Consider the following 26,617-nt stretch of genomic DNA (forward strand, 5'->3'; position numbering starts at 1 on the left):
GTCCTACTTCATAGCCCAAGCTGTCCTTGAACCTGTGATTCCCACCTCTGCCTCCCACCTCTGCTAGAATTAAGGTGTGTGCATACCTATAATTCCACATTCAGCTAAGAATATTTTACAAAGAACAAAGATGACTTGAAGATACTGACTGAATCAGCCAATAGATTTCTAAGGCCCAAAAAATGAAACCACACCAAATCTAAATTACAACACTTTATTGCAGCATCGGCAAAGGTCAGATTTCTGAAGCTGGTGAAGATTGGGCAGCATTTCCATGTGAAATGTCACAACTTTACAAGTTTTGTTTCTAATTTAAATCTACATGCAGAAACTGAAACATGGTAAAAGAAAAAATGCAAAATAGCTAGAAAAAAAGATGTAATCAAGTAGTAGCATACAGATGTGCTCTTTAACTAAATTCCTATGCCTACTGGAAAGCAAACGAAAGACAACTATTCTAATAAATTAATGGATTGTCAGAAACAGACTAAGAACCCTCATTTCTATTTAGAGTGGGGGAGAAAACAAAACAAAACGAAAACAAAAGCAAAATAAAAGCTCTACTTGTTTCCATATTTTGTTTAGACAGAGGCTGTAAACCCATGAAGGTCAACAAAATATTCTGATCCACTTCTTGTTGTCCTTCATTCGTTTTCTGTGACATGCTGACTGGCACGTTTTGTTTTCAATGATACTTACAATGGGCTCGAGTATATCCCTGTTCTTAGGCTGGTATCAGACTTTTCTAAGCCATCTGAATTAATGCTCTTTGTAAACTAACAGTCTTCACATTTCTCTTTCACTCTAGTAGGCAATTTTATATCACTGACTCTGATGGATAAACAGGTTTTTCTCCCTCATCCCTTGTTCTTCTTGAAACAAATTCCTAACAAAAGCCTTCCTGGTGGGTCATCTGGTATTTGGATAACTTTCATCATTTTGTTGTCCTGCATGTAAGTTTTCTCTACAAGATTTTACTGCTTGCTCTATACTTTTCTACTGTAGTCCTGGAGCCCCCACATGTATCTTCTTCCAACATGGGATGTTCAAATCAGAGACACCGTAACTCAAATCAAGTTTAAAACTCAAGTTCATTTCCCCCATACCATACCATCACAACTGTTTCTTCTCCGGCTCAGTCATCTCATTGACACTCTTGGTGGTGTAACTGCTCAGTAGTCAAGTGAACCATCTCTTTTCTCGACTGCCATTCTCAAGAGAAGATTAACCCTCACGTGATTTCCATTACAAAAGGCCTTTTCCGCCTTGTCTGGAAGCTTGGGCTTGTTCCGGTGTTGGCAGAGGCTGGTGTTTCTGCCTCATGGCCCCAGCCTGTCCCAGGTTTAGATTCTCAACTCTAGACCGACATGCTGAGATGTGTCCACTGCTCTCATTCAATTGCTGGAGGACTCCACTATCCACAACATCAGATACAGGACCTAATGAAATGACACGTGCTGCTGGATCAACGTCTCCTAAAGGTACAAACAGGATGATGTTAGAAACTTTTGTCCTGTGGCAAAGTTGGGGAGGGAGAGAAAGTGCCTCTCAAATACCACCATCTAGTGACTGATTTTTTGAAAGATAACATGCTCTCAGCTAGACTCATATAAAACAAGCACACTCTCAACAATAACTAGAACAGATAGCTCCTGTGGCTTTTCTCTAAGATACCTAGAATTCATGGTTTGTGTTGCAGCTGAATTCAGTAACCCACCAAATGTATAAATCAGGGTTTGACCCCAGCACCTCAGACTGACTTATTTGGAACTCTTATAGGGGCTGTTGCAAATGCAGTTAGTTAAGGCCATACTGTAGTAGGTGGGCCTTGATCCATTATGACATTTGGACACAGATGTGAACACAGGAAGAACACCATGTGAAGATGAAGACAGAGATCAGCGTAATGCATGATAATCAAGGACTATCAATGGTTGCCAGGAGCTGGGAGGCCTGGAATAGCTTCTTCCTCAGCTTCAAGAACCTGCTGACTCCTAGATCTCAGACTTCCTGCCTCCAGAACTGGAGGCAGCAAACTTGTTTAAGCTGCCCAGTCTGCCATACTTCATTATGGCAGCTGGACTGAACACTGAAAGTTTGTTTTCACAGAGCAAGTGATATCTTTAAGAAACACTCAAGGCATAATATGCAAATATGGAAAAGTATATCCCTACCTGTAGTTCACTAAGTGAACTAAAATTTTTTAAAAAATCAATGACATATTCTCTCAAAGAAAAAAAGAAGACACAAAGTATCTCCAGAAGTCAAGACAAAACAGCTAACTAAAACAGAATAAACAATGTCCAAGATCTTTGGTAAGATATACTTGTATGACTAGTTATAGCACAGTCTGTCACTTGACAAGTTTATAGGCAAGCAATCATTCTGAGTAAGTTAGAAACTAAGATTTCCTAACCATATATACTTTGGATTAAATGTTATTCTAGAGATATTCTGGTTGTTGTTGTTGTTTTTTGGGTCTGGTCAAGGGGCTTGAACTCTGGGCCTGGGCACTGTCCCTCAGCTCTTCAGCTCAAGGCTAGCACTCTACCACTTGAGCCACAGCGCCACTTTCGGCTTTTTTCTTTTTGCTTATATGGTGCTGGGGAATCAAATCCAGGGCCTCATGCATGCAAGGCAAGTGTTCTACTACTGAGCCACCTTCCCAGCCCAAGATATTCTGTTTTATAACGAAATTATCCCTAGAAGATATTCTGTTTTATAATGAAATTATGATTTTATTTAACTTAATAAAGAACATAAAGAAAATATCCAGGCTGTGTGTTATGGCTCACATCTCCAATCCCAGCCTGGATTACACAGCAAGTTCAAGGCTAATCTGAACCACAATAATAAGCCCTTATTACTACCAAAAAAATAAAAAATAAAAACAAAACAACAACAAAAAAAACAACCAGGCCCTGGGGTGTAGCTCAGTGGTAGAGTTGTCAAGTGTGCACAAGGTTCTAGGTTCCAGCCCCAGCCCTACAAACATAAGCACTTACTTTTTTTTTTTTTTTTTTTTTTTTTTGGTCGGTCGTGGGGCTTGAACTCTGGGCCTGGGCGTTGTCCCTTAGCTCTTCAGCTCAAGGCGAGCGCTCTACCACTTGAGCTACAGCGCCACTTCCGTAAGCACTTACTTTTAAAGTTAGGTTTAAAATAGCTTAGCTCAGGTTGGACCCTCCCACCAAAAAAAAAAAAAAAAAAGGGATGTAAGAGGGAATAGCTTAGAAGCAAACTAGAGAAAGAAAATTTATGACACTGCAAAAAGTTCTCTGGCCATTCAACAAGTATTTTCTAAACCATGAAGGAGACATAATGGAAAGCAAGATATGACACTGTTTTTGTCCCTATCCTATAGTCTTAATCTCCTAAAGACTAGCTAAACAATAACTAACAGGACACAGTCTGTGCAAATACAGTGAGTTAGGCAACGGTATCCCCAATGACTTAGGTCAAGTATTCTTGATAATACCAAGGTGGGCCTGAAGAAGGAACAGGTGTTATCCAGGGAGAAAAGAGGAGACTTTCACACAGAGGCAAAAAGGAACACTGAACACAAGTAATTACAAAGCCAAGCTGGCTGGGAGTGGGGAAGGCCAGAAATTATATACATAGAGTCTTGCACATACTAGGCAAGCTGAATTTAGATTTTATTCTACACACTATGAGGAGCTGCTGCAGGGTTCTAAGCAGAAAGGCTCCAGTCACAAAGTAGACCACATCTTAGAATGAACCCTGGGCACAGTGAGAGAATGAGTTGAAGAGATTGAAACAGACTGAGCTGATGGCATCTGCAGCAGAAATCTAAAACCCAAGAGCGGAGAGGTGAGAAGAGCAATAATCCTAATGGCAGGTGATGGTCAGGGAGTGGGAGGGAGGGGGACATACATCCAGCAACAGAGAGAGCTCTTCAGTAGGAGAATGCAGATGATTACATCCTGGATCAGGGAACTAGGGGAGAGGGCAGAGTTGAAAGTGAAACCTCCTTTTCTAGCTGGAACAATGGATGGGCAGTGCCTCCATGCAGTAAGAGAGTGGGAGAAAGAGGATGGGAGAAAGGACATACTGAGGTTCGTGTTTTCGTGATACACAGATGGAAGGGCAGAAACAGAAATGCAAGGAATGGGCTTGGAGATCTGGGCAGTAACTGAGCCATGGGAGGAAGGATATCTCCAGCAGAAAGTAGAAGGAGAAAGCCATGTCCAAGGAATATGGACATCTCTACACATGGGTGTACAGGAGCTGGGTGTTAGGTAGGAGTCAGAGGGGCCAGAGTACAGTCATCACAGAATCCATGGGAGTATTTACATAAGGTTAAGCCCCAAAGGAAGTTAGGAACATGGTGAAAAGACAGGGGTAGGGCTGGGAAGATGGCTCAGTGGTAGAGTGCTTGCCTTGTGGGCATGAGGCCCTGGGTTTGATTCCTCAGCACCACATAAGCAGAAAAAGCTGGAAGTAGTGCTGTGGCTCAAGTGGTAGAGCACTAGCCTTGAGCTGAAGAGCTGCGGGACAGCGCCCAGGCCCAGAGTTTAGGCCCCACGACCAACAAAATAAAAAAAAGCTCGGAGTAAGTTAATCAGTGAGTAGAAGGTGAGGAAAAAAGACAAACATGGCTAGTTCTTCCAAGGGAGAACTGGAAAGAGGAAAGGACAGAAGAAAGTTAATAGAGGCATGCACACCACTGTGTTCACACCTTCATCCATTGTTTAATATATCTATTTTCCCCTATTTATACATCTATTTCCCCCTATTTATCTTTGCTTACTACTTCCTAAGAAATATTTTGTATTTCAAAGTCTCTCAATACATTTAAAATAAATACATGGATTAGGGAAGACCCAGTTTTCCAGCACAACTATTTGGTTTCTGCACTGGACCCTAATGTGGGTAAAGACCTGTTTTCTTCTATAATTTCCTATATGGAAGGCTGAAGCTGGTCAGTGCTAGGTGAATATGCTGAAGAAGAAGAGAGCCTCCTGGAGTTGCCCAGTATGCTGTCCAACTGACTCTAAGTTCTGATACACTGATATTGAAAGCTGAGGCAGAGACACTGTACTTGTAACTGAACAAAAAAAGGATTGGGTATTAACATAAACAAGTTTAGAAAAGCTACACTGCAATGTAAAAAGGTGAAGTTGATGGAAAATATCAAGATAAAATATTCTAATACTCTGATTTCTAATGAGACAAGAGGGAATGGATTATCAAAAACACTGCAGCACATATTCAAGCTAATTTTAAGAAAATGTAATTGCAGGAATCTACCATTTTTCATTGCCAAATAAATAAGCTTAGTTTGTATGTTTATCAGCAACACAACAGGCTTCAATAAATTAGGCTTTCATCAGTAAACACAACCCAGATTTCTCTCATTTACTAACATGGATAACACAAAAATAAATCACTAAGGAAGAAGCAAATGAAAATTGCTTTACCTCCCACCAGTCTTAAAGATTAGATCTGCATTCGGTGCTCCCTTTGGATGTTGGTAACGAGGCCGCCGCTCACGGTTGGTGTTTGCTGGGGCTGGGCGCTGTGCAAGAGACTGCAACATTTCTGTGATTAGAAGGAAAAAGAAAATGCTGTTATCCCTTGCAAATGAAGCGTCAGGGAGATCAAGTTTATTAGTTGTGACAGGTAGCTGACTAAAAAAAGGGAACATTATGCAGACTAAAATGATTATGAAGTATTAAACGAGCATTATCAAGAGAAGTTTTTCTAATCTCCAATGTTCCCCTGACTCTGGATGTAGCTGCTTTCTGAGTATTGTGCAAGGCAGCAAAGCGGCCTGAAAAGCAGCATGGTGTGATACTAAGAGTGCCCGGTTTGGGGTGACTACATGATGGCTAAAATCCCAGCTTTGCCAATGAATAGCATTGAGGCTTTAGATTGTTTCCCTAAATATGAAATGCAGGTATAATCACACTTATCTCCTATATTCTACACTCAGAAGTACACAGAACAGTAAAAGCTACACATAATTATTTTTTTTGTGTGCCTGGTCATGGGGCCTGAACTCTGGGCCTGGGCGCTCTCCCTCAGCTCTTCGACTCAAGGCTAGCTAGCGCTCTACCATTTGAGCCACAGCGCCACTTCCGGCTTTTTTTTTTCTTTTTTGCTTATGTGGTGCTGAGGAATCTAACCCAGTGCCTCTGGAATGCAAGGCAAGTGCTCTACCACTGAGCCACCTTCCCAGCCCTACACATAATTATTAATGCTATCACCAAAAGGCTGTCTTACAAGATATTCACAGATTTTTATGAAAGGTTCCAATTAACCCAAGAATTCTAGCTATGTATTCATAAAAGCAGAATCCTAATGTTAATAAAACCTCAAATTTTAAAGACTATGGTCCTTGAGGTCAGGGCTCCAAATAGACAAAATAATTACTATCTTGATCTTAACTGGCTGACAGTGGGAGGCAATTAAAAATTATCATCTCAGCCCAGCACAGTGGTTTCTGGTTACTCAAGAGGCAAAGACTGGAGGACTGGGCATGACAATATGTGCCTGTCATCTCAGCTATCCAAACAGTACAAACAGACTGTAGTCCAGGCTAGTTCAGGCATTCAAAATATACCTAAAAGACTCAAAATATACCTAAAACAAAAAGAGATAGCTAAGGGTGTGACTCAAGTGGCAGAGTGCCTGCCTAGCAAGCAAAAGGCCCTGAGTTTAAGTCTTAGTACCAGACACACAAAAAAAATTCATTGTTGCTGGGTGCTGGTAGCTCACAACTGTAATTCTAGCGACTCAGGAGGCTGAGATCTGAGGATTAAGGTTCAGAGGCTGAGATCTGAGGATTAAGGTTCAAAGCCAGCCCCAGGTAGGAAAGTCCATGAGACTCCAATTAACTTCTAGAAAACCAGAAGTAGAGCTATGGCCCAAAGTGGTAGAGCACTAGCACTGAACAGAAAAAGCTCAGGAACAGTGCCTATGACCAACCAAAAAATTCATTATCACTGCATTTGGATATACATCTAACAGTATGTAATCTAACGAAATTATGAAGTTAGCAAAATACTATGAAAAATAATATATTACTTTACAAATAAGTAAGGAACAACTGTGACAATTGTTAATACCTGCAGAAAGCATCAAATTTTTCCATTATTTGTAAAGTGTTTTTTTTTTAAGCTAGTCTCACTATATAGTCCAAGTTAGAACTTGTAATTCTCCTACTTCAATTTTCTAAGTACTAGGATTACAAGTAGGCATTACCATATCACCAGTCTAGAAATAATTTCATACCTTGATAATCTTCTTGTTCTTGCCGTTCATTGATATCTAATGTGAGCTTTTTCATTCGCATCCTCTCTTCTTGTTCTGCCTGTTGTTGGTTCCAATGATTTGCAGCAAGTTGGGATGACATAGGCACATTAAGAATCTTAAACTGAGGAAAAAAATAACAAATGAATTCCTAAATAGCCTGAGAAATTTGAAAGAAAAATGAGACTTGAAATAAAAAAGTGAGTGGGATTAACTGAATATAGAGAAATCATAATGCTTTCCTTCACAATATATCGACCCATTTTTAAGAACATTGACGATCAAGTATGTGTTTTATTATAATAAGTGATAAGAAAAAAAAGGCCACCAAGTTCAATCCCCCTACAATGCCTAGGTCCTTTAGTGCAGCTTATTTTGAAGTCTATACATCTAGCAACATGAATGGAACAATTTCTCTTTCTGTAGACCCTGTAACGTATGGTAAAATGGAAAATATATCCTTTGAATTTCTATTTTTATCAGGCTATTGAACTGTAACAGTGCAAATCTCATCTACCTGCAGGGCTACTAGCAGCTGGTGGCAGCTGAAAGGAGGAAGAATTGATCCAGAGCTGGTTCTCTGTTACAGGGATTGAGTTTTTGTTTAGGAATATATTTTTTTTTAGTAAGATGTTCCTGGCTTTGGCATGAACATGGCAAACAAACCTAGGTTAAAAAAAATCTATGAATTTATGATCCATGATTCCCTGGAAAAACTTATGTAAGCTATGCTACCATTTAAGCATAGAACAGGTGTTTCATAACCTAAATCCTCTTGTACCAACCACTTGCACAAATCATGAAAAAGACCTTATCTGTTATTCTGAATCAAAGGCAGAGTTCAAGGAGCAGTGCTCAGGATCCCAGACATCTCTGCTGGATCCATGCCTTCTGAATGCTGGCATCCTTGGAATTATTATTTATTGAGAGCTCACTCATCTGCATCTGACCTAAAAATATGATTTATCAGATGTTTTCTCTTCATTCTCTTTGACAATGTACTTTGGTTAGTTAATGCTCCTTTAAGAATGGAATACCAGCCAGCCACTGGTGGCTCACGCCTGTAATCCTAGCTACTCAGGAGCCTGAGATCTGAGGATCGCGGTTCAAAGCCAGCCCGGGCAGGAAAGACCGTGAGACTCCTATCTCCAATAAACCACCAGAAAACCGGAAGTGGCCCTGTAGCTCAAGTGGCAGAGCGCTCACCTTGAGCTGAAGAGCTGAGGGACAGCGCCCAGGCCCAGAGTTCAAGCCTTAAGACAGACAAAAAAAAAAGAATGGAATACCAGAACACTAAACACACTAGGTCGATAAATACGATACGCAATAGCAAAAAATGTTAAGAGGGGCTGGGAAGGTGGCTCAGTAGTAGAGTGCTTGCCTTGCATGCATGAGGCCTGGGTTTGATTCCTCAGCACCACATACACAGAAAAAGCCAGAGTGGCAGTGTGGCTCAAGTGGTACAACGCTAGCCTTGAGCTGAAGAGCTGAGGGACAGTGCTCAGGCCCAGAGTTCAGGCCCCATGACTGAACCCCTCCCCCCCCCCAAAAAAAAGAGTGGCCAGGTGCCAGTGGTTCACGCCTGTAATCCTAGCTACTCAGGAGGCTCAGATCTGAGGACTGCAGTTCAAAGCCCAGGCAGGAAAGTCCGTGAGACTCTTTTCTCCAATTAACCAACAGAAAACTGGAAGTGGCATTGTGGCTCAAGTGCCTTGAGCTGAAGAGCTAAGGGACAGCACCCAGGTCCCATGACGAACAACAACAAATAAATTAATTAAATGTGGGTGAATAACTATACCCTCATATGACTACATTTGTGGGATAAACTTATTCATTTGTTTTTCAAAATTAAATGCACACATAAAATAATAGCTCAGCTTTTTTTGATACAAGGGATACTTGCTTTCTAGAATTAAAAGCTACAATGTTATACATTTTTAAAAACAAACTATCCTTAGATACAGAACAGTGCTACTACATTAAAACTTTTGTTTCAAAGTATTTTATTTCAATTCATTAACAGTTAAATCTAGAAAGACATTATGAATAGTATCTTTTTCTTTCTCCTGAACTGCTAACTTCATTGGTGTGATTTTTTTTTTCTTATTGACTGCAACAGAAGGTTTTCTGTAAGTACAAATCTGGTACACAAGGAGATCTTTCATTTAAATTAAGAATTAAAGATTCTTATAGGGCAACACATTTGAGTTTGTAGAAAATCACTGCACCAGAAGGGCCAACACCCAAAAGCCAAATAAAGAAATACAAGTCAGAACAAAATGCACTTTCTTTTTTAGACCACAAAATTCCATTGGTGTTTCTTCAAATAATGTTTCTAAAGTTTAACCTTTTCCAAAATTCCAAATAAAATTTAGAGTTGAAAATGTACTTAATAACTAAGAACTCTGAATTCTTACTTCATGCTTGCTAATATTTAAATTTGACATTTTAATATTAGGATTTTTGAGCTCTTCATTTTGTACAAACTTACATGAAACACAGTTTATACAGCTATCCATGCTGAACCAAAAACAGTTTTTGAGCCACATGATTTAGAATTTCAGACTACTGAAGTAAATTTCTTTTCCTTGTTATTTTTTTGGAGGTGGAACTGGGGGTTTGAATTTAGGTCCTTATGCTTGCTATGAAGATATTCATACCACTCAAGCCATGCCTCCATATGGTTTGCTTTGGTTGTTTTTTTTTTTTTTTTGTCGGTCGTGGGGCTTGAACTCTGGGCCTGGGCGCTGTTCCTCAGCTCTTCAGCTCAAGGCGAGCGCTCTACCACTTGACCTACAGCGCCACTTCCGGTTTTCTGGTAGTTTATTGGAGATAGGAGTCTCACGGTCTCTCCTGCCTGGGCTGGCTTTGAACCTTGATCCTCAGATCTCAGCCTCCTGAGTAGCTAGGATTACAGGCGTGAGCCACCAGCGCCCGGCTAGTTGGTTTTTTTAATTCTGTATTTTCTACTTTTTGGCAGTACTGAGAATTGAACTCAGAGCCTCATGTTTGCTAGCAGGAGGTCTACACCAGTTGAATCACTCTGCAGGCCCTTTTTGTGGTAGTTATTTTCAAGTTAGGGTCTTACTTTACGCAAGTTGGTGGGGACTGTAATCCTTTTACTTGGGCTTCCTTTTGTGCTGAGATAACAGGCACATAACTCTTGGTCCAGCCATTGTGTTTGTGTTTCTCCCTGTAGCTTGGAATGACACCAAATCATTGGTTTTCTGCCTAGACATAAAAGTTTGAGAAACTCTATCTCCAAAATAACAAGCAAAAAGCAGGGCTGAAGGTGTGTCTCAAGTGGTAGCATGTCTGCCTCTGAGCTCAAGCCCCAATATCACCCAATTCAAAAGAAAAAGTCAGATATACCTTCCATACATACATAATGGATCAAATTATTTTTACCACTGAATATTTTAAAAGTCTGAACTCTTATTGTTGTAGCCAAAAGATAACTTAGAATTAACTAACAATAACTAGTTGTAATCAATTGTAACTCCATAGCGGGCAGTTTCTTACCTGCTGCTTATTGCCTTTTCTCGTTAACATGACAAATGGCATAGTATCTGCAGACTCTGTCTCTCCCTCTCCACCACCAAGGGGAGGCCCTTTCCTCAGCTGGCTTTTGAGATGCAAAGGAATAGCAACATCGAGTTGATGCACTTTAACTGATTCACCACTTCGTTGCTTAAAGACAGAAATGAAGAATTATATAAATACTCCAAGATACACGTGGACATATGTAAATACAAATTACAAGTAATTTTGTAAGTAAAGTATTTCTTAAAATACAACAATTTTAAGTCCCAGAGACTCTTTCTGCAACAGAGATGAAACCAAAGACTATATTATATCTCTCTTGATTCCTAAAACCTATGGAACATAGAAGAACTATGTATGTGGTTTGGCTCCTGTTCTCTGCTCCAGCCTTCTCTGAGCAATGTCACAAGTGCAAGCAAATCTCCTTGCTCAGCTGCACTCTTCCCTTTGTCCATCCTCCAGGCACAGCTTCCCTATAACTGCCTGATAGTCTTGCACTGGCCTGCTGACTAATCTGAATCCTTCATCAGACTTAGGGGGCCACTTTACCACTGTGTTCCAGTTCCCTAGCATCAGCTTAGCCTTGCTTTACACACAAGTACTCAATAAGTATTCTAAAGTGAATGGAATTTGTGACTATTCACATTAGTTTACTGGTTGATAATATTATTTTTAATATTTACATTCAACTCTTCAATTACTTAGATGAATCTTTACTGAAGATTTAATATGTATTAGGTTTGGAGACAGTAAAATTCAAGACAGGCCACCCTGATAAAGGACTCAAAACTCTTAAGGAAGACATTTTGTAAACTGTTTAAATATAAAAATATATTTTAAAGTGTCAGTATGAATTCTTCTAGCCTAATTCTTTCTGCCCCACCTTAAGAGGCAATGACTGTCAACAACAAAGTATGTTCTCTTATGTAAACTAATAAACACAAGCAACCATTCCCAGGCATATTTTTTTTTTGGGGGGGTCCAGTCGTGGGGCCTGAACTCTGGGCCTGGGCGCTGTCCCTCAGCTCTTCAGCTCAAGGCTAGCATTCTACCACTTGAGCCACAGCGCCACTTCCGGCTTTTTTCTTTTTGCTTATGTGGTGCTGAGGAATCGAACCAGGGCCTCAGGCATGCAAGGCAAGCACTCTCTACTGTAAGGTCCGCTCCTGGATGGCGAGCAGACTCCACCCTCCTCCCTCCTCGCAGCAAAGTCTCCACCCAGTACCTGCGTTACCTAGGCAACTGGGACACCCGGAAGAGGTCACATCCGCTGAGGTCACATCTGAATTTGATATGGCCACACCTTTCTCCGCCCTTAACCTAGATAAGGCCTAGCCCAGGCCCAGAGGCTCTCTCTCACTGCTCTTTTCAAGCTCTCTTTGCTCTCTCTCTCCTCTCTCTTTCCTCTCTTTCCCAGCTCTCTCTCTCATTCCCAGGCCTTTCCCAGCCACATGGAGTGCCAACCTTGCCTGGTCCCAGCAGGTCTACTGAATAAACCTACCCCTTACCTGAATACCACGTGCGTGCTGCTGTTCTTACTCGGCTACCTCTTTTAAAAAACCTAACATCTACCACTGAGCCACCTTCCCAGCCCCCAGGCATATTTTTGTTTCTTTTTAATCCTAATCTTGAGCCTCTTCCTGTTTGATTGAATATGAATATATAAAGTTAATTATATGCATATGTCATTATTTAGTTGGTTCTCTACTGAACTTTTTTTTCTACTAGAAATAATGAAGATGTATTTTCAACTTGCATATTACAAAGTTAGTATAATTTTAGGCTAACTATCATGTCCATTTTTAAATATTTTTTCGGTCATGGGTCTTGAACTTTGGGTCTAGGAGCTGTCCCTGAGCTCTTCAGCACATTGCTAGTGCACTACCATTTGAGCTACGGCACCACCTCTGGTTTTCTGGTGGTTAATTGGATGGACGCTCCTGCCTGGGCTGGCTTTGAACTGTGATCCTCAACTCTCAGCTTTCTGAGTAGCTAGGATTATAGGCATGAGCCCCTAGCACCCAGGTTCACATCCATTTTTGTTTTAGTTTATTTATTTATTTTTTTTGCCAGTCCCAGGGCTTGAACTCAGGACCTAAGCATTGTTCCTGAACTTCTTTGGCTTGAAACTAGCACTCTACTACTTGAATCACAGCTCCACTTCCAGTTTTTTCTGCTTATGTGGTACTGAGGAATACAAACCAGGGCTTCATGCATGCTAGGAATATACTCTACCACCAAGACACATTCCCAGCCAGCCCACCATTTTTAAATTTACTAAATTAGCTAGGAGGTAATCAATAACCTCCACTGAAATTGTTATGATTCTTTTTTTTTTTTTTTAACTTTTAAGTAGTACCTCATGTAATGTTTAAAAGAGTATCATTTAACCGCCCCCAACATACTCCTTTTGTTGGTCATGGGGCTTGAACTCAGGGACTGGGAACTGTCCCTGATCTTCTTTGCTCAAGGCTAGCATTCTACCACTTAAGCCACACCTCCACTTTCAGCTTTTTGGTGGTTAACTGGAGTCTCATGGGATTTTTCCTTACAGGATTGGCTTTGAACCCTGATCCTCAGATCTCAGCCCCCTCAGTACCCAAGATTACAGGCATGAGCCAGCAGTGCCTAGCCAAAACTTTTTTTAAAGTTTACCAAATTACCAGGACTGCTGGGGCGTAGAGTGAGACCCTACCTGCTATTACGCTCTCCTGGATAACCACATAGCTTTCTGCTCAAGACACCCTGCTTTTTTGGTCTGGTCTAAGTCTAAAGGGGTTCCATTATAATTCTCCATCCTTATGTTACACCATACTGTCTTCCTATAGCTCATATCCTAGTAATACTAGTCTTTTAGTTTTTCAAGTACAAGACCTTTTCTTAGTTATAACTTCTGAATTCCTCAAATTTTTCTAGTGTACTACGATATTTGTGTTGAAAAGATTTTTTCAAAATAGAGATTTAATACCTGAAGGTTTTCTAACATCATTTTATCCAGAGCTTGAATGAAGTCATCATCTTCTACACAAGGTACATACTTAAGTCCACCTCCTTTAATCATTACCTCCTTATTAAAACAAAACAAAAACAAAATCAGATCAGAAATTTTAGCCATAATGTTTCACACGGAAGTCTTTTGTATTGATGTTTCAATATAATAAATATTAACAAGAGTAAAATATAAAAATCTTATTAAATACATAAAATTGTTAATAAAAATGGTTAAAAAAATAAGCTGAAAATGAATTCCTAAAGAAGCATTTCTCTTTTTTCTTTTCTTTTTCTTTTGGTGCTAGTCCTGGGACTTGTACACTGTCCCTGAACTTTTATGCTTAAGATTATTACTATACCACTTTCAGCCATTTCTGGCTTTTTGGCAGTTAACTGGAGATAGAGTGTCATAGTTTCCTGCCTAGCCTGGCTTTGAACCACAATCCTCAGATATTAGCTTCCTGAATAGCTAGGATTATAGGTGTGAATCACTGATACCTGGGTGAATATTTGTTAATATTCAAAAGAAATAAAACTTTAACATACTATGAAAACAATGCACTTTAGTAGCTAAAATTTAACATACTATGAAAACAATGCAGTTTCAAAAAGGAAAATTTTCAGACATACATACATTATTCTCTTCATCAGTTTCATTCTCCTTATTAGAATCTGTAAGATAATCTGTATTCTCTTCCTCTTCCTCTTCGCCCTCATCATCATCATCAGAACCCTCCTGAAATTGTTTAAAATCATTAAAATGCTTTGAAAAGGATTACTACACTTTATGTGCCTTAAGATTCTAAAATGTCAATAATCATTTATTATTGTCCTGTTTCAGAGTTTTATGTAATCTGCTTATAAGGAAATGGCAAAGTCAGCTGGCAACATTTCCTACATATCATCTGCTAAAATGCCATCATACGATCTTCCACTGAGCTAATAATACAAAGACCTGTTACAGAAACTTCCTGGAACACAAGGAAGGTGTTTCCTGAATTTTTTTATATTTCTCTCCTCTAAAACGAATCTAAGTCCAAATTACTGTAGTAATCTTTAATACCCTTTAACTGCAAAATTCAAATTTAACAATATTATCAGATAAAAGCAATGATATAGCACTATATTTATAAAGGTGATTCAGTTTGGAAGTGCTCTCACTTCATTTGTTTGCTTGATCCAACTGAAAGAGATGGATGAGTAAGTTTTATCATTCACATCTTTATACTTGAGAAAAACCAAGGCTCAAAAAAAAAAGCTCTGCTGGTCAGTGGAAGAGCTAGCAGTTCTGCTTCTCCAAGCACTGGCTACAATTCATCTTCCCCCAGCCTCCCTTCAGTTCACAACTCCCTTCTATCAGCTGAATTGCTTTCAGAAATAGAAGACAGATCAGAACAAAGCGAAGGTCGATCTCCTTATCCCTTCACTCCAATAATACACCCCCCCCCACATAATTTCATAAAAGTTGTACAAGCACCAAACTACCTAAATCTCCCATCCCCAGTCTCTAGTGACTATTATTCTACTATCTTCTAAGAGACACTATTTGTTTTTTTTAGCAACCACAAACGAATGAGAACGTAGGGTGTTTCTGTCTTTTTGTCCCCGCTTATTTAACATCATGTCCTCCAGTTCCATCCATGTATGTACACATGACAGGATTTCATTGTTTTTTTTTTTTTTGGTCCGGTCGTGGGGCCTGAACTCTGGGCCTGGGCACTGTCCCTCAGCTCTTCAGCTCAAGGCTAGGGCTCTACCACTTGAGCCACAGTGCCACTTCCGGCTTTTTTCTTTTTGCTTATGTGGTGCTGAGGAATCGAACCCAGGGCCTTGAGCATGCAAGGCAAGCGCTCTACCACTGAGCCACCTTCCCAGCCCCTCATTGTTTTTTTTTTAATGACAAACTAACAATCCATTGTGAAGACAAACCACATTTTTCCATACACATAATTAGTGATTAAGAAAATAGAAATGCTGATATCTTGATTTATTATATGCTATATACAGGTATCATATCCAATAAAAATATAGTAGAAATAAGTGTCAATAAAATTTTTTTAAGTTGGCACAGTAGTACATGCCTGTAATCCCAGCTATTCAGAAGGCAGAGGCATGAGAGTGACACATTTAAGGCCAGGCTAGGCAAAGTTAGAAAAACCCAACCTCAAAACCAAAGTATTTGTTACTGGACTTATGTAACTAACCTCTCTGTACATTACCTTTACAATAAAAATTGTATGAAAAAAAGCAATTGAATTAAGCAATAAGCTTAATTCAAGTCTCAGAACCACCTAGAAAACAAACAAAAGGGCTAGGGGGCAGGGCTGAAAAGTGGTAGAATGCTTGCCCAGCATGCATGAGGCTCGGGGCTCAATACTGGATACCACAAAAAATAAATAACACTCTACCACTTGGACCACAGTTCTACTTCATGATTTTGGTGGTTAACTGGAGAGAAGAGTCTCAGAGATGTTCTTGCCCAGACTGGCTTTGAACTGTGATCCTCAGCTCTCAGCTTCCTGAGTAGCTAGGATTATAGGCATTTACCACTGACTCCTAGAGCACAATCATCCACACACAAACACACATCCTAGCACAAACACACACGCACACACACATATACATACACTTAGGCAGGGTGTCTAGTAATGAGGTTTCAACTCAGAGTTTCATGTTTGCTAGGCTGGCACTCTATCCCTGGAAGCTATGCCTCCAGCCCACAGTTACTTATTTTAACTAACAGTGAAGCTGTTTTCTTGTGCAGTCAAATCATACCAGATGTTCATTCACTAAGTGCAATTGAAACCTTTGAAAAGTAAAGGTTACAGAATTTTACTTTTTTTTTTTGTTGTTGGTTGTAAGGCTTGAACTCTGGGCCTGGATGCTGTCCCTTTGCTCTTCAGCTCAAGGGAAGCACTCTACCACTTGAGCCACAGCACCACTTCCAGTTTTCTGGTGGTTACTTGGAGATGAGAGTTTCACAGACTATTTTCCTAACCAGGCTGGCTCTGAACTGTGATCCTCAGATCTCAGCCTCCTGAGTAGCCAGGATTACAGGTGTGAGCCACCAGCACCTGGTTTAAATTTTTACAGTTATTTACTCAAATCAAATCTTTGAAGCTTAACTTTCATTTCCCACAACAAATACTAGTTATAGATTTCTTTTCAATATTTAATTAATACTTCCAAATTATAAGACCATCCCAAATGCTTTAAGCACTCAAAGAACACAAAATTCATATACAATTATAACTATAGCAACTTACATGTCTATATAACCAGTGAACTGCTGTTTAAACTTTTACTTTCATAACTATTCCATTTTTATCTTTATTTAACCCGCTCTTAAAAACTTTCACCAGGTGCCAGTGGTTCACACCTCTAATCTAGCTACTCAGGAGTCTAAAATCTGAAGACTGTAGTCAAAACCAGCCCTGAGCAGGAAAGTTCATGAGACTCTTAATCTCCAATTAACCACCAGAAAACCAAAAGTGGCACTGTGGCTCTAAGAGTAGAGCACTAGCCTTGAGTGAAAAAGCTCAGGAACAGTGCCCAGGCCTTGAGTTCAAGCCCCATGACCAACAACAACAACAACAACAAAAAAAAAAAAGAAAGAAAGAAAGAAAGAAAAAGAAAAAATATATAGGTAGGTAGAGTAATAAACAAATCTCTTCTTATAAGTTATACAAACAATTACTAGCTCGTGGTCAGTTTTGTTTCTTCTCTTCTGTTAACTCCCCAATCTACCTCTAGACTAAGAAGCAAATCTACTCTTCTAGCTTGATGGAACCTTTAAGCTTATACAAGCTTAGAAGAAAAAGTAATAGACTCAAAACTACTAGGTTGAACAATATGAAAATGACTGTTTAGTAGATTTAAAATGGTAGAAGAGGGGCTGGGAAGGTGGCTCAGTGGTAGAGCGCTTGCCTTGCATGCATGAGGCCCTGGGTTCGATTCCTCAGCACCACATAAGCAAAAAGAAAAAAGCCGGAAGTGGCATTGTGGCTCAAGTGGTAGAGCGCTAGCCTTGAGCTGAAGAGCTGAGGGACAGCGCCCAGGCCCAGAGTTCAGGCCCCACGACCGGACCCCCCCCCCCAAAAAAAATGGTAGAAGAAGGCCTGAGAATATGGCTTAGTGGTGGAGTGCTTGCCTAGCACACATGAAGCCCTAGGTTTGATTCCCTAGCACCACATAAGCAGAAAAAGCCAGAAGTGGCACTGTGGCTCAAGTGGTAGAGTGCTGGCCTTGAGCAAAAGAAGCTCAGGGACAGTGCCTAGGCTCCAAGTTCAAGCCCCAGGACTGGCAAAAAAAAAAAAAAAAAAGTAGAAGAACAATTTCACATGGCATGGCATAGCAGAGTCATAAAAACAAAAAGTGTATGCCAAGTATTGTGGTACATGATGAGTTTTAGATTTTATATACCACTAGACCTGGAAAAAACAAAGCAAATTTTATTAATATTTAGCTAGTAATTTTTTTTTCGTTTGGGTCAGTTCTGGGACTTGACTTCAGGGCCTTGGATTAGTGTTTTACCGCTTCAGCAGTACCTTCACTTCTGGCTTTCTTGTGGTTAACTGGAGATATGAGTCTCACTGATTTTCCTGCCTGTGCTGGCTCTGAACTGAGATCCTCAGTTCTCAGCAACCAGTAGCTAGAATTATAGGCGTGAGCCACCAGCTTCTACCTAGTAATTTGTTTTTAAGATTATAAAAGTTACAGGTTAAAGTCTACACTCAACAGTGAAGTTCAGACATAAAGGGAATCAAACATTTGCCTTCGAATAAAAATTCTATCATTAGTCTTTATTTATAGTCTTTTTTTCTGTAAAAGCCCCTAATCAAGAAATTTTATAATAGAAATATGCTATTAGTGACATTTTAAATAACAAAACCAAGAGGGAAATTATCTTATTTCATGTATTAAAAAAAAATCCCAGTTCACTAGCATGGTGACATCATCTATAATCCCAGCCTTCATAAAGTTAAAGAAGGGAGCTGGGAAGGTGGCTCAGTGGTAGAGTGCTTGCCTTGCATGCATTAGGCACTGGGTTCGATTCCTCAGCACCACATAAGCAGAAAAGGCTGGAAGGGGCACTGTGGCTCAGTGGCTCAGTGGTAGAGCACTAGTCTTGAGCTGAAGGCTGAGGGACAGTGCCCAGGCCCAGAGTTCAGGCCCAGAGTTTTGACCGGCAAAAAAATAAAGAAAGAAAGAAGGATGACTGTGAGTTTAAAGCCAGTTTACAGACCCTTCCCTCCCCCACAAAAAAAAAAATCTTGGCTCAGTAAACACTTTTATACACATGTACCTATTTGCTATAAATAAAAGTCATCACCTCTTCTTCTGGCTCATTTACTTCACTCTCATTTCCAGACTGCTCTTCTGTTTCTGCTCCCCCTTCTTCTTCTTCTTCATCCTCATCAAGATTTTCCCCTTCTGTTATAGAATCTTTAGACTCTTTGTCATTTACAAGACCTTGAAAGAAGAAAATAATGGGAAAAGTAAAAATTTTTACAAGGCAAGTTTTCTCTGTATTATACTTCTTAGAATTATATAAGATAATTCAACAGCCATTTTCTCTGAACTGTAAAAGGTCAAAATTAAAAAATGGAAGAAACATTTCAAAAACTAAATGACCAGACTTATTTCAACAAAGGAGCACTACACAGCAAAAAGGAAAATAATGAGTATGTATGTATGTGTACTTTCCTTTTCTTACAGCTTCAAATACCTATAGATTATCCTGTTTAATTGCAGGCTCAGAAGAAAAAAAAAAAAAAGCTGCCCATAATCCTAGTTATTCAGGAGGCTGAGATCTGAGGACTGCCGTTCAAAGTCAGCCTGGGCAGAAAAGTCCTTATGGGATTCTTATTTTCAATTAACCTCTCAAAAGATGGAAGTGGAGCTGTGGCTTAAAGTGATAGAGCACTAGCTTTAAGCAAAAAGAGCTCAGGGACAGTGCCCAAGCCCAGAGTTTAAGTCCCTGTAACCAACCAAAAATAGCTAACTAAAGGTTTAGTTCAGACATATATAAGACACATCATCAGCCACAAACCTCTAAACCCTCAAAAATATAACATCACGTCATCTTCATGAAGAAATTCATTTGGCTATGAATCTGAATGTCTGCAAATTAAACAGAGGAGGAGACAAAGACTGCTCTGTCCTCACATGGCTTAATTTCTTTTCCTCATAACAGTATTTCCCCAAGAAGCTTCCCAGTCTAAGTCTGCTTCCCTATCAGATCACACTAAGCAGCTGGTTATGACTGTGTGAACATCATTCTATTCTGTTTCCAATATGCATGTGTGGTAGCCTCATTTCACCTGATTTCCCACCATTCTCTCCTAAGCCTCATCACTTTTTCTTTTTTTTTTCGGGGGTGGGGGTGGGGTCTGGTCGTGGGGCCTGAACTCTGGGCCTGGGCGCTGTCCCTCAGCTCTTCAGCTCAAAGCTAGCGCTCTACCACCTAAGCCACAGCGCCACTTCTGGCTTTTTTCTTCTTGCTTATGTGGTGCTGAGGAATCGAACCCAGGGCCTCATGCATGCAAGGCAGGCACTCTACCACTGAGCCACCTTCCCAGCCCCTCATCACTTTTTCTGTCACAGGCCAAGTCCCAGAGATCTGCTCACTGAATCTACTTAGTAGGGACCACCCTTCAATATGCACTTGCATCTGATCCTGTTTTATATACCTTTTATCTCCTGTTTCAAAGGATCACTGACTACACTTTGATCTATTATTTTTTTTCCTGCTTGTTCCTATATCACCTGGAGAATCTATGTTTGAACATTACATGGGTGCTCCAAAATGTTCTATTTTTTAATAAGTTCATGCTACATCAGATAAGACTTTTGAGGACAAAAGACTTATTTGAAACGTAACAGAAGCTATAGATTGGTAAATACACAGTGTTTGGTAAACACTTATTCATTCAGACTGGAGGAAAATACTGGAGTGGTTAAACTGTGTAGCTAAGTTTGGAAAGAAAGAAAACAAGCTGGATGAAGCCCAGATCTGTTATATATATGTATGTATGTATATATATATTTGTTTGTTTATTTATTTAAGTGCTGGGCCTTGGACCTGCCAGGCAGGCACACAATACCACTTGAGCCAAATTCCAGACTTTTTTCACTTTAGTTATTTTCTTGGACAGGCTCTTGTGTTTATGCCTAGATCTGGACCAAGATCCTCCTTATCTATGCCTCCCAGTAGCTGGGAAGCATAAACGCATACCACAACTTATGAGTAGAGGTGAGAGTCTCATTAACTTTTCCCCCCAGGGTGGCCTCAAGCCAAGATCCTCCCAAGCTCTGCCTCCTATATAGCTGAATTTAAGGCATGCACCACCACCACACATGGCCCAAAAGAGATCTATTTTAAAAGAGAAATACTATTTAGAATAAATTATCATTCTATTAACTTAGGTATTTTATATAGCTGAACTTAAGGCATGCACCACCACCACACATGGCCCAAAGATATCTATTTAAAAGAGAAATACTATTTAGAATTATCATTCTATTAACTTAGGTATTTTATTTTTCATATATAACTAGATTTCACACATTTTTGTAGTTATTCCAGTCTTAAAATGCAAACTATTTGACTTCTGGTTATCAAAAGCGTGGTGCAAAGTCAGGAGTTTATAAGGTAAGCATTCTCAGTAAAAACATTGAAATGATAATAAATTCATATGGCACGAAACATCATGTGATGTTTAAAGTACATATCAAGGAATAACATATTTAACTTTGTTTCGATAGGTATACTTGTAATTTATAAGGAAAATAATACTGTTTCCAATAAATGTTCATTTCTCTTGTAAAAACAATTTATAACTATGGTACCTGTATAAGAATTACCAACTTGCTGACTTCTAGGAAACTGTTAATATAAAATAAATGATGTAGATGAAAACAAGCACATAAAGGATATATGAATGAATGGCAAACTGCAAAGTAGCAATAAAATTTTAACACTAAAATGTTGGATGTATATTTAAAGACCAAAATAAAACATCTTCCATTCAGTATGAGCTGTGTGGTGCTTCCCTTTCTTGTCCATAAGAGATGGTAAAAAAAAAAATTTGATATTTCTCTGCTTTATAGTTGAACATTTCCCTACATATTTGTGAATTAGAGACAGCAGAGTTTTTGAAGCCTGTACTTAGATCAGTGTTTTAATTTTAACTCATCATCAAATGTAAGTAACAATACCTCTGCCATACGGAGCAAAAAAGCAGTACTCAATGAAAATATGTACCCTCCTCATCCCACCTCAACAGGTATGCCACGCTCACTCAGCTGCCTGTGTTCTAGTTTATCCTGAATTCTCTGTGTTCTTCATTATAAAAGTGATAGTCAGGCATGAAAATACTTTTAATTTCAGTCACTTCTCATTGCATGAAATCTTTACGTACCTGCCACTTTTGTGTGTTCTTTGTATGATGTTTCTTCAGAACATCAACAAATCTTCAGATATTTGATAACTAAATCTATTTTTTGATAACTAAATTTTTTTTTCATACTGAGGAGCAAACCCAGGATGATGCACTTGCTAGGCAAGTGCTTTGCCACTGGACAATATTCCAGCTCCTACATCTATTTTTAAATGTTAAGAAATGAGTATTTAACTCTTAATTCATCTGGTTCACTTGCAGTTCCTACCCTATTTTGAAGATTCCTAGGTTATATATGTACTTTTTTTTTGGCCAGTAAAGGCCTGGACACTGTCCCTATGCTTCTTTTGCTCAAGGCAGAGACTCTACCACTTGAGTCACAGCATCATTTCGGCCTTTTCTGTTTATGTAGTACTAAGGAATCATGTATATTAGGCAAGCACTCTACCATTGAGCCACATTCCTAGTCCTTATATTGACTTTTATATTAAGTTAGAACTTGTTCTGGCCTTAGCTCTATCCTACTGACTTTATTTCTAAATTATAAAATACATTCATTTGCTTTAAAATGTAATTTCTTTTTCTTTTTTTTTTTTTTGTCGGCCGTGGGGCTTGAACTCTGGGCCTGGGCGCTGTCCCTCAGCTCTTCAGCTCAAGGCGAGCGCTCTACCACTTGAGCTACAGCGCCACTTCCGGTTTTCTGGTGGTTTATTGGAGATAGGAGTCTCACAGTCTCTCTTGCCCGGGCTGGCTTTGAACCGCAATCCTCAGATCTCAGCCTCCTGAGTAGCTAGGATTACAGGCGTGAGCCACCAGCGCCCGGCAAAATGTAATTTCTTAATATCGACTCTTTTCCCCACATCTCTTAGTTCTGTTTCTATAATTATAATACTATCTGGATCTTCCAAACCTAAGTTAAATAATATTGCTTATTACTATTTTTATTCCATTCATATAATGTCTTTGCCATTATATTCAACCAAGGCTGAGTAAATGAAAGCACACCCAAAATATCACAAGGGGTATTACAATGAAATAAAATGTAAAATACCAAAGAACCAAACAACAGAACTAATTAATTATGACACAGTCAAGGCAAGGAATATATATATACAGTCAATTAGAAAACAAAGATTTCCAGGTGCTGGTTAAGTCTACTCACAAGGCTGAGATCTCAGATCTCAGTTCAAAACTAGCCCAGGCAGGAAAGTCAATGAGACTCTTCATTTGCAATTAACCACCAAAAAAGTAAGGAGTGGAGCTGTGGCTCAAGTGGTAGAGTGCCAGTCTTGAGCAAAAAACTCAGGACAGTGCCCAGGCCTTGAGTTCAAGCCCCAGGACACACACACACACACACACACACACACACACACACACACACACACACACACACACACACACACACACACACACACACACACACACACACACACACACACACACACACACACACACACACACACACACACACACACACACACACACACACACACACACACACACACACACACACACACACACACGATCTCAGGGATTGTTGTTCTCTACAATCACATGAAAAAATTTTTTAGACAATATGCATCAAGTATTAATACATGATTATCTTTCGAAATGGTATATTTCTATATAGAATATAATCTTACTCTGTATATTTTCAGTATTTTTAAATTTATGTCAAATATTTACTTGTGATATTAAAATTATTTAAAAACATAAAGAAATGCTCTTATGTTTCCTTATTATCTCCACTGCTGGTATGGCAGACTATAAAATAATAAATTTACTGGTCTTCAAAAGTAAATAAAAACTACCAAAGGCAAATAGTACATTATCTTATGGCATATCAACAAAATAAAATACAACTGAAACATTATTTTCTGCATACGTTGTCTTGATATTTAGATTGTAAAACCAGTAGGAAAATGGAGAGCACTTGAGTGTACACTGATTGTAGCTGCCACCATCTGTAGAGCTGCATTCATAAATGGTGGTCTCTGTTTTCCTTTCCTTTTTTTAATGGGGGTGGGGGGTTCTAAGGCTTGAACCTGAGCTTCTTTTGCTCAAGACAAGCACTCTACCACTTGAGCCACAGTACCACTCCCAGCTTTTTTGAGTAGTTTATTGCAGATAGGAGTCTCATAGTTTCCTGACTGGACTAGCTTTGAACTGCAATGCTCAGATCTCAGCCTCCTGAGTAACTAGAATTACAAGTGTGAGCCACCAATGCCCGGCTTTTTAAAAAGCCCAAAGTCTTTTAACCTTGTGATCTACTTGGAACAAAGCACAACTGTTCCTGTTACCACCACCAAACTCGGTGTCACACTGAAATTTACCCATGCCCCCCATGTACAGATACCACTTAAGTGGTAACAGCAGGATACCATGCTACCACTTAATCTCAAAGAATACAAAGTCAGTAAAATAAATCAACTAAGTACTTGGCTTAAAATGATCATTTATTTGTTCAACTAGAATTATAAGAAGAAAAAAAATGAGGCAATTTGGCAGAGCTCAAACTTTGGGAAAAATTGCCTATGCCTTTGTGAGATGAATAGCCAATACTTGCTCAAAGAGCAAGTAGTATCTTTAAATATATAGCACTTACATTATCCACAAAACAATTACCTGTAAAGACAGAAATTCTACTATATATATTGGGTACAATATATTGGGTACAATGTAAAAACAAAACAAAACACTGGGGGGGGGGGGGGCGCATCGTAAATGACTTCACCATGAAAACTAATTCTTCAGACATGCTATAAATTTACAGTTAATTTAACTAGCAAAGGTAACCCTAATGATAACCAGGGATCACAGGAGATAGAGATCAGGAGGATTTTGGTTCAAGGCCACTAAGGGTAAAAATATTTCATCTGAATCAATAGGTCAGGCATGGTGAGATATGCCTCGCATTCCACCTACACAGCAGACATAGACAGAAGGATCAAGGCCCTGACTGGCTTGGGTCAAACTACAAAATTGTATTAGAAAAACAACTTTAACTAAAAGGCTCAAGTGTGTGGCTCAAGTGGTAGAGTACCTGCCTAGCAAGCACAAGGTCCTGAGTTTGAACCCAAATACCACCCACCTACCCTCCGCCAAAATTCTCTAATGATACAAATGTAAAGAAAGGAAATAAAATAATTTCTAAAAAGCCTTATCTCTAATAGTCTCAAGCTCACGTTTTTAATAAATATGACTGTTGGCAATGTACACTGTACATATCAAAAGTAAATTTTATTAGCAACTACAGATGCTAAAATTAACAGCGGGGTGCTGGTGGCTAATGCCTACAATCCTAGCTATTTGGGAGAACTAGACATTAGGGATCTCAGTTTGAGGCCAACCTGGCAGAAAATGTTCTCAAGATCCTTTTCAATTAAGGGCAGAACCCTTTGGCATGCACTAGTAATCTTATCTAATGAGAAGCCCAAGCAAGAAGCAAGACCCTATCTCAAAAATAAGAAGCAAAAATCAGTGTTAGAGGCTTATTAGTAAGAAGGAGACTGAGTTGAAAACCCTAATACCACAAAGAGATTCTAAAACTGAGAAAGGCTACAAGATTGTTGCTCTATCACTATCATTTGCTTAAAGTCCCAGTTAACTGTGGTACTCCAATTAGATCACTTAATGAAACCAAGCATACCACCACACAGGTCTTGCCTAACTCTATCACACAGCACTCAACATTGAACGTACAAAGTACACAAGTGCAAAACTCTGACTGGCAACACGATAACGCAAAATCTGGAAACAAACTGCCCAGATTATCTTCATTTTCTCTCTGTAGTTAGTTGCTTACCTAGTTTTATTAAGAATTCTCGTTCCAAGTCGTGTACCTGCCTGATGGATTCTTCCAGAGAATTACAGAGTTTGATCTTTGGTCTTAGCAGTTCTAATGTATCACTGATCATGTAATCTATATCAATAGGAAATGGATGGTCTTTTGTCCAAACCTCCAAACTTTTCTTCCACCAAACATAACGCTGATAACAAATGAAAAATAAATTTAGCTATAAGAAATTAGTAACAAAATTATTTAAAAATAAATTATATTCTGATGTTACCTAGTTATAAAAACTAAGCTAACAGCTTTTACAAGAACCTATCATTTTTATTAATGGCCAATACTAATGATACTAATCCCAATTATTTTCCTCTATCTATACAGTTTTTAAGCCACATAGTGACTTTAAATATCTTTTTATTGTATCACAGCTTTTATTTTTAAAACACAAGGAAAAATTATAAACAAAATACCAAATTAATTTTCAGCTACTCTGAAACCAAGGCAGAAACTCTACTCTCACACCCCAAACCAGGTTTACATATTTAATTCTATTAAAATATAGTTTTGGTACATTTTCATTATTTTCCTACTGTTACCTACTACTATTTTCAAAGGG

At 39.1% G+C, this 26,617-nt stretch overlaps 1 protein-coding gene across 3 annotated transcripts in view; it reads right to left on the reverse strand.

Annotated features, from left to right (window-relative positions):
• Positions 1-200: 200 nt before the first annotated feature.
• Positions 201-26,617, reverse strand: part of Upf2 (UPF2 regulator of nonsense mediated mRNA decay) — a 101,332-nt gene continuing 74,915 nt past the window's right edge. For 2 of the 3 annotated variants that reach the window (XM_069990355.1, XM_069990353.1), the window contains exons 15-22: positions 26,014-26,197; positions 19,139-19,278; positions 14,441-14,542; positions 13,784-13,882; positions 10,795-10,962; positions 7,255-7,396; positions 5,439-5,559; positions 201-1,475 (exon numbers count right to left, since the gene is read on the reverse strand). In XM_069990355.1, coding sequence (XP_069846456.1) covers positions 1,466-1,475; positions 5,439-5,559; positions 7,255-7,396; positions 10,795-10,962; positions 13,784-13,882; positions 14,441-14,542; positions 19,139-19,278; positions 26,014-26,197 — 966 coding nt within the window. In that variant the 3' untranslated portion in view covers positions 201-1,465. Of the gene's footprint in view, positions 1,476-5,434; positions 5,560-7,254; positions 7,397-10,794; positions 10,963-13,783; positions 13,883-14,440; positions 14,543-19,138; positions 19,279-26,013; positions 26,198-26,617 lie in introns of those variants that run through there. The other variant, XM_069990354.1, reaches the window with a different exon arrangement.

This window comes from Dipodomys merriami, unplaced genomic scaffold, assembly GCF_024711535.1.
Source record: "Dipodomys merriami isolate MVZ:Mamm:240054 unplaced genomic scaffold, mDipMer1.0.p SCAF_4, whole genome shotgun sequence".
Classification (NCBI taxonomy): Eukaryota; Metazoa; Chordata; class Mammalia; order Rodentia; family Heteromyidae; genus Dipodomys; species Dipodomys merriami.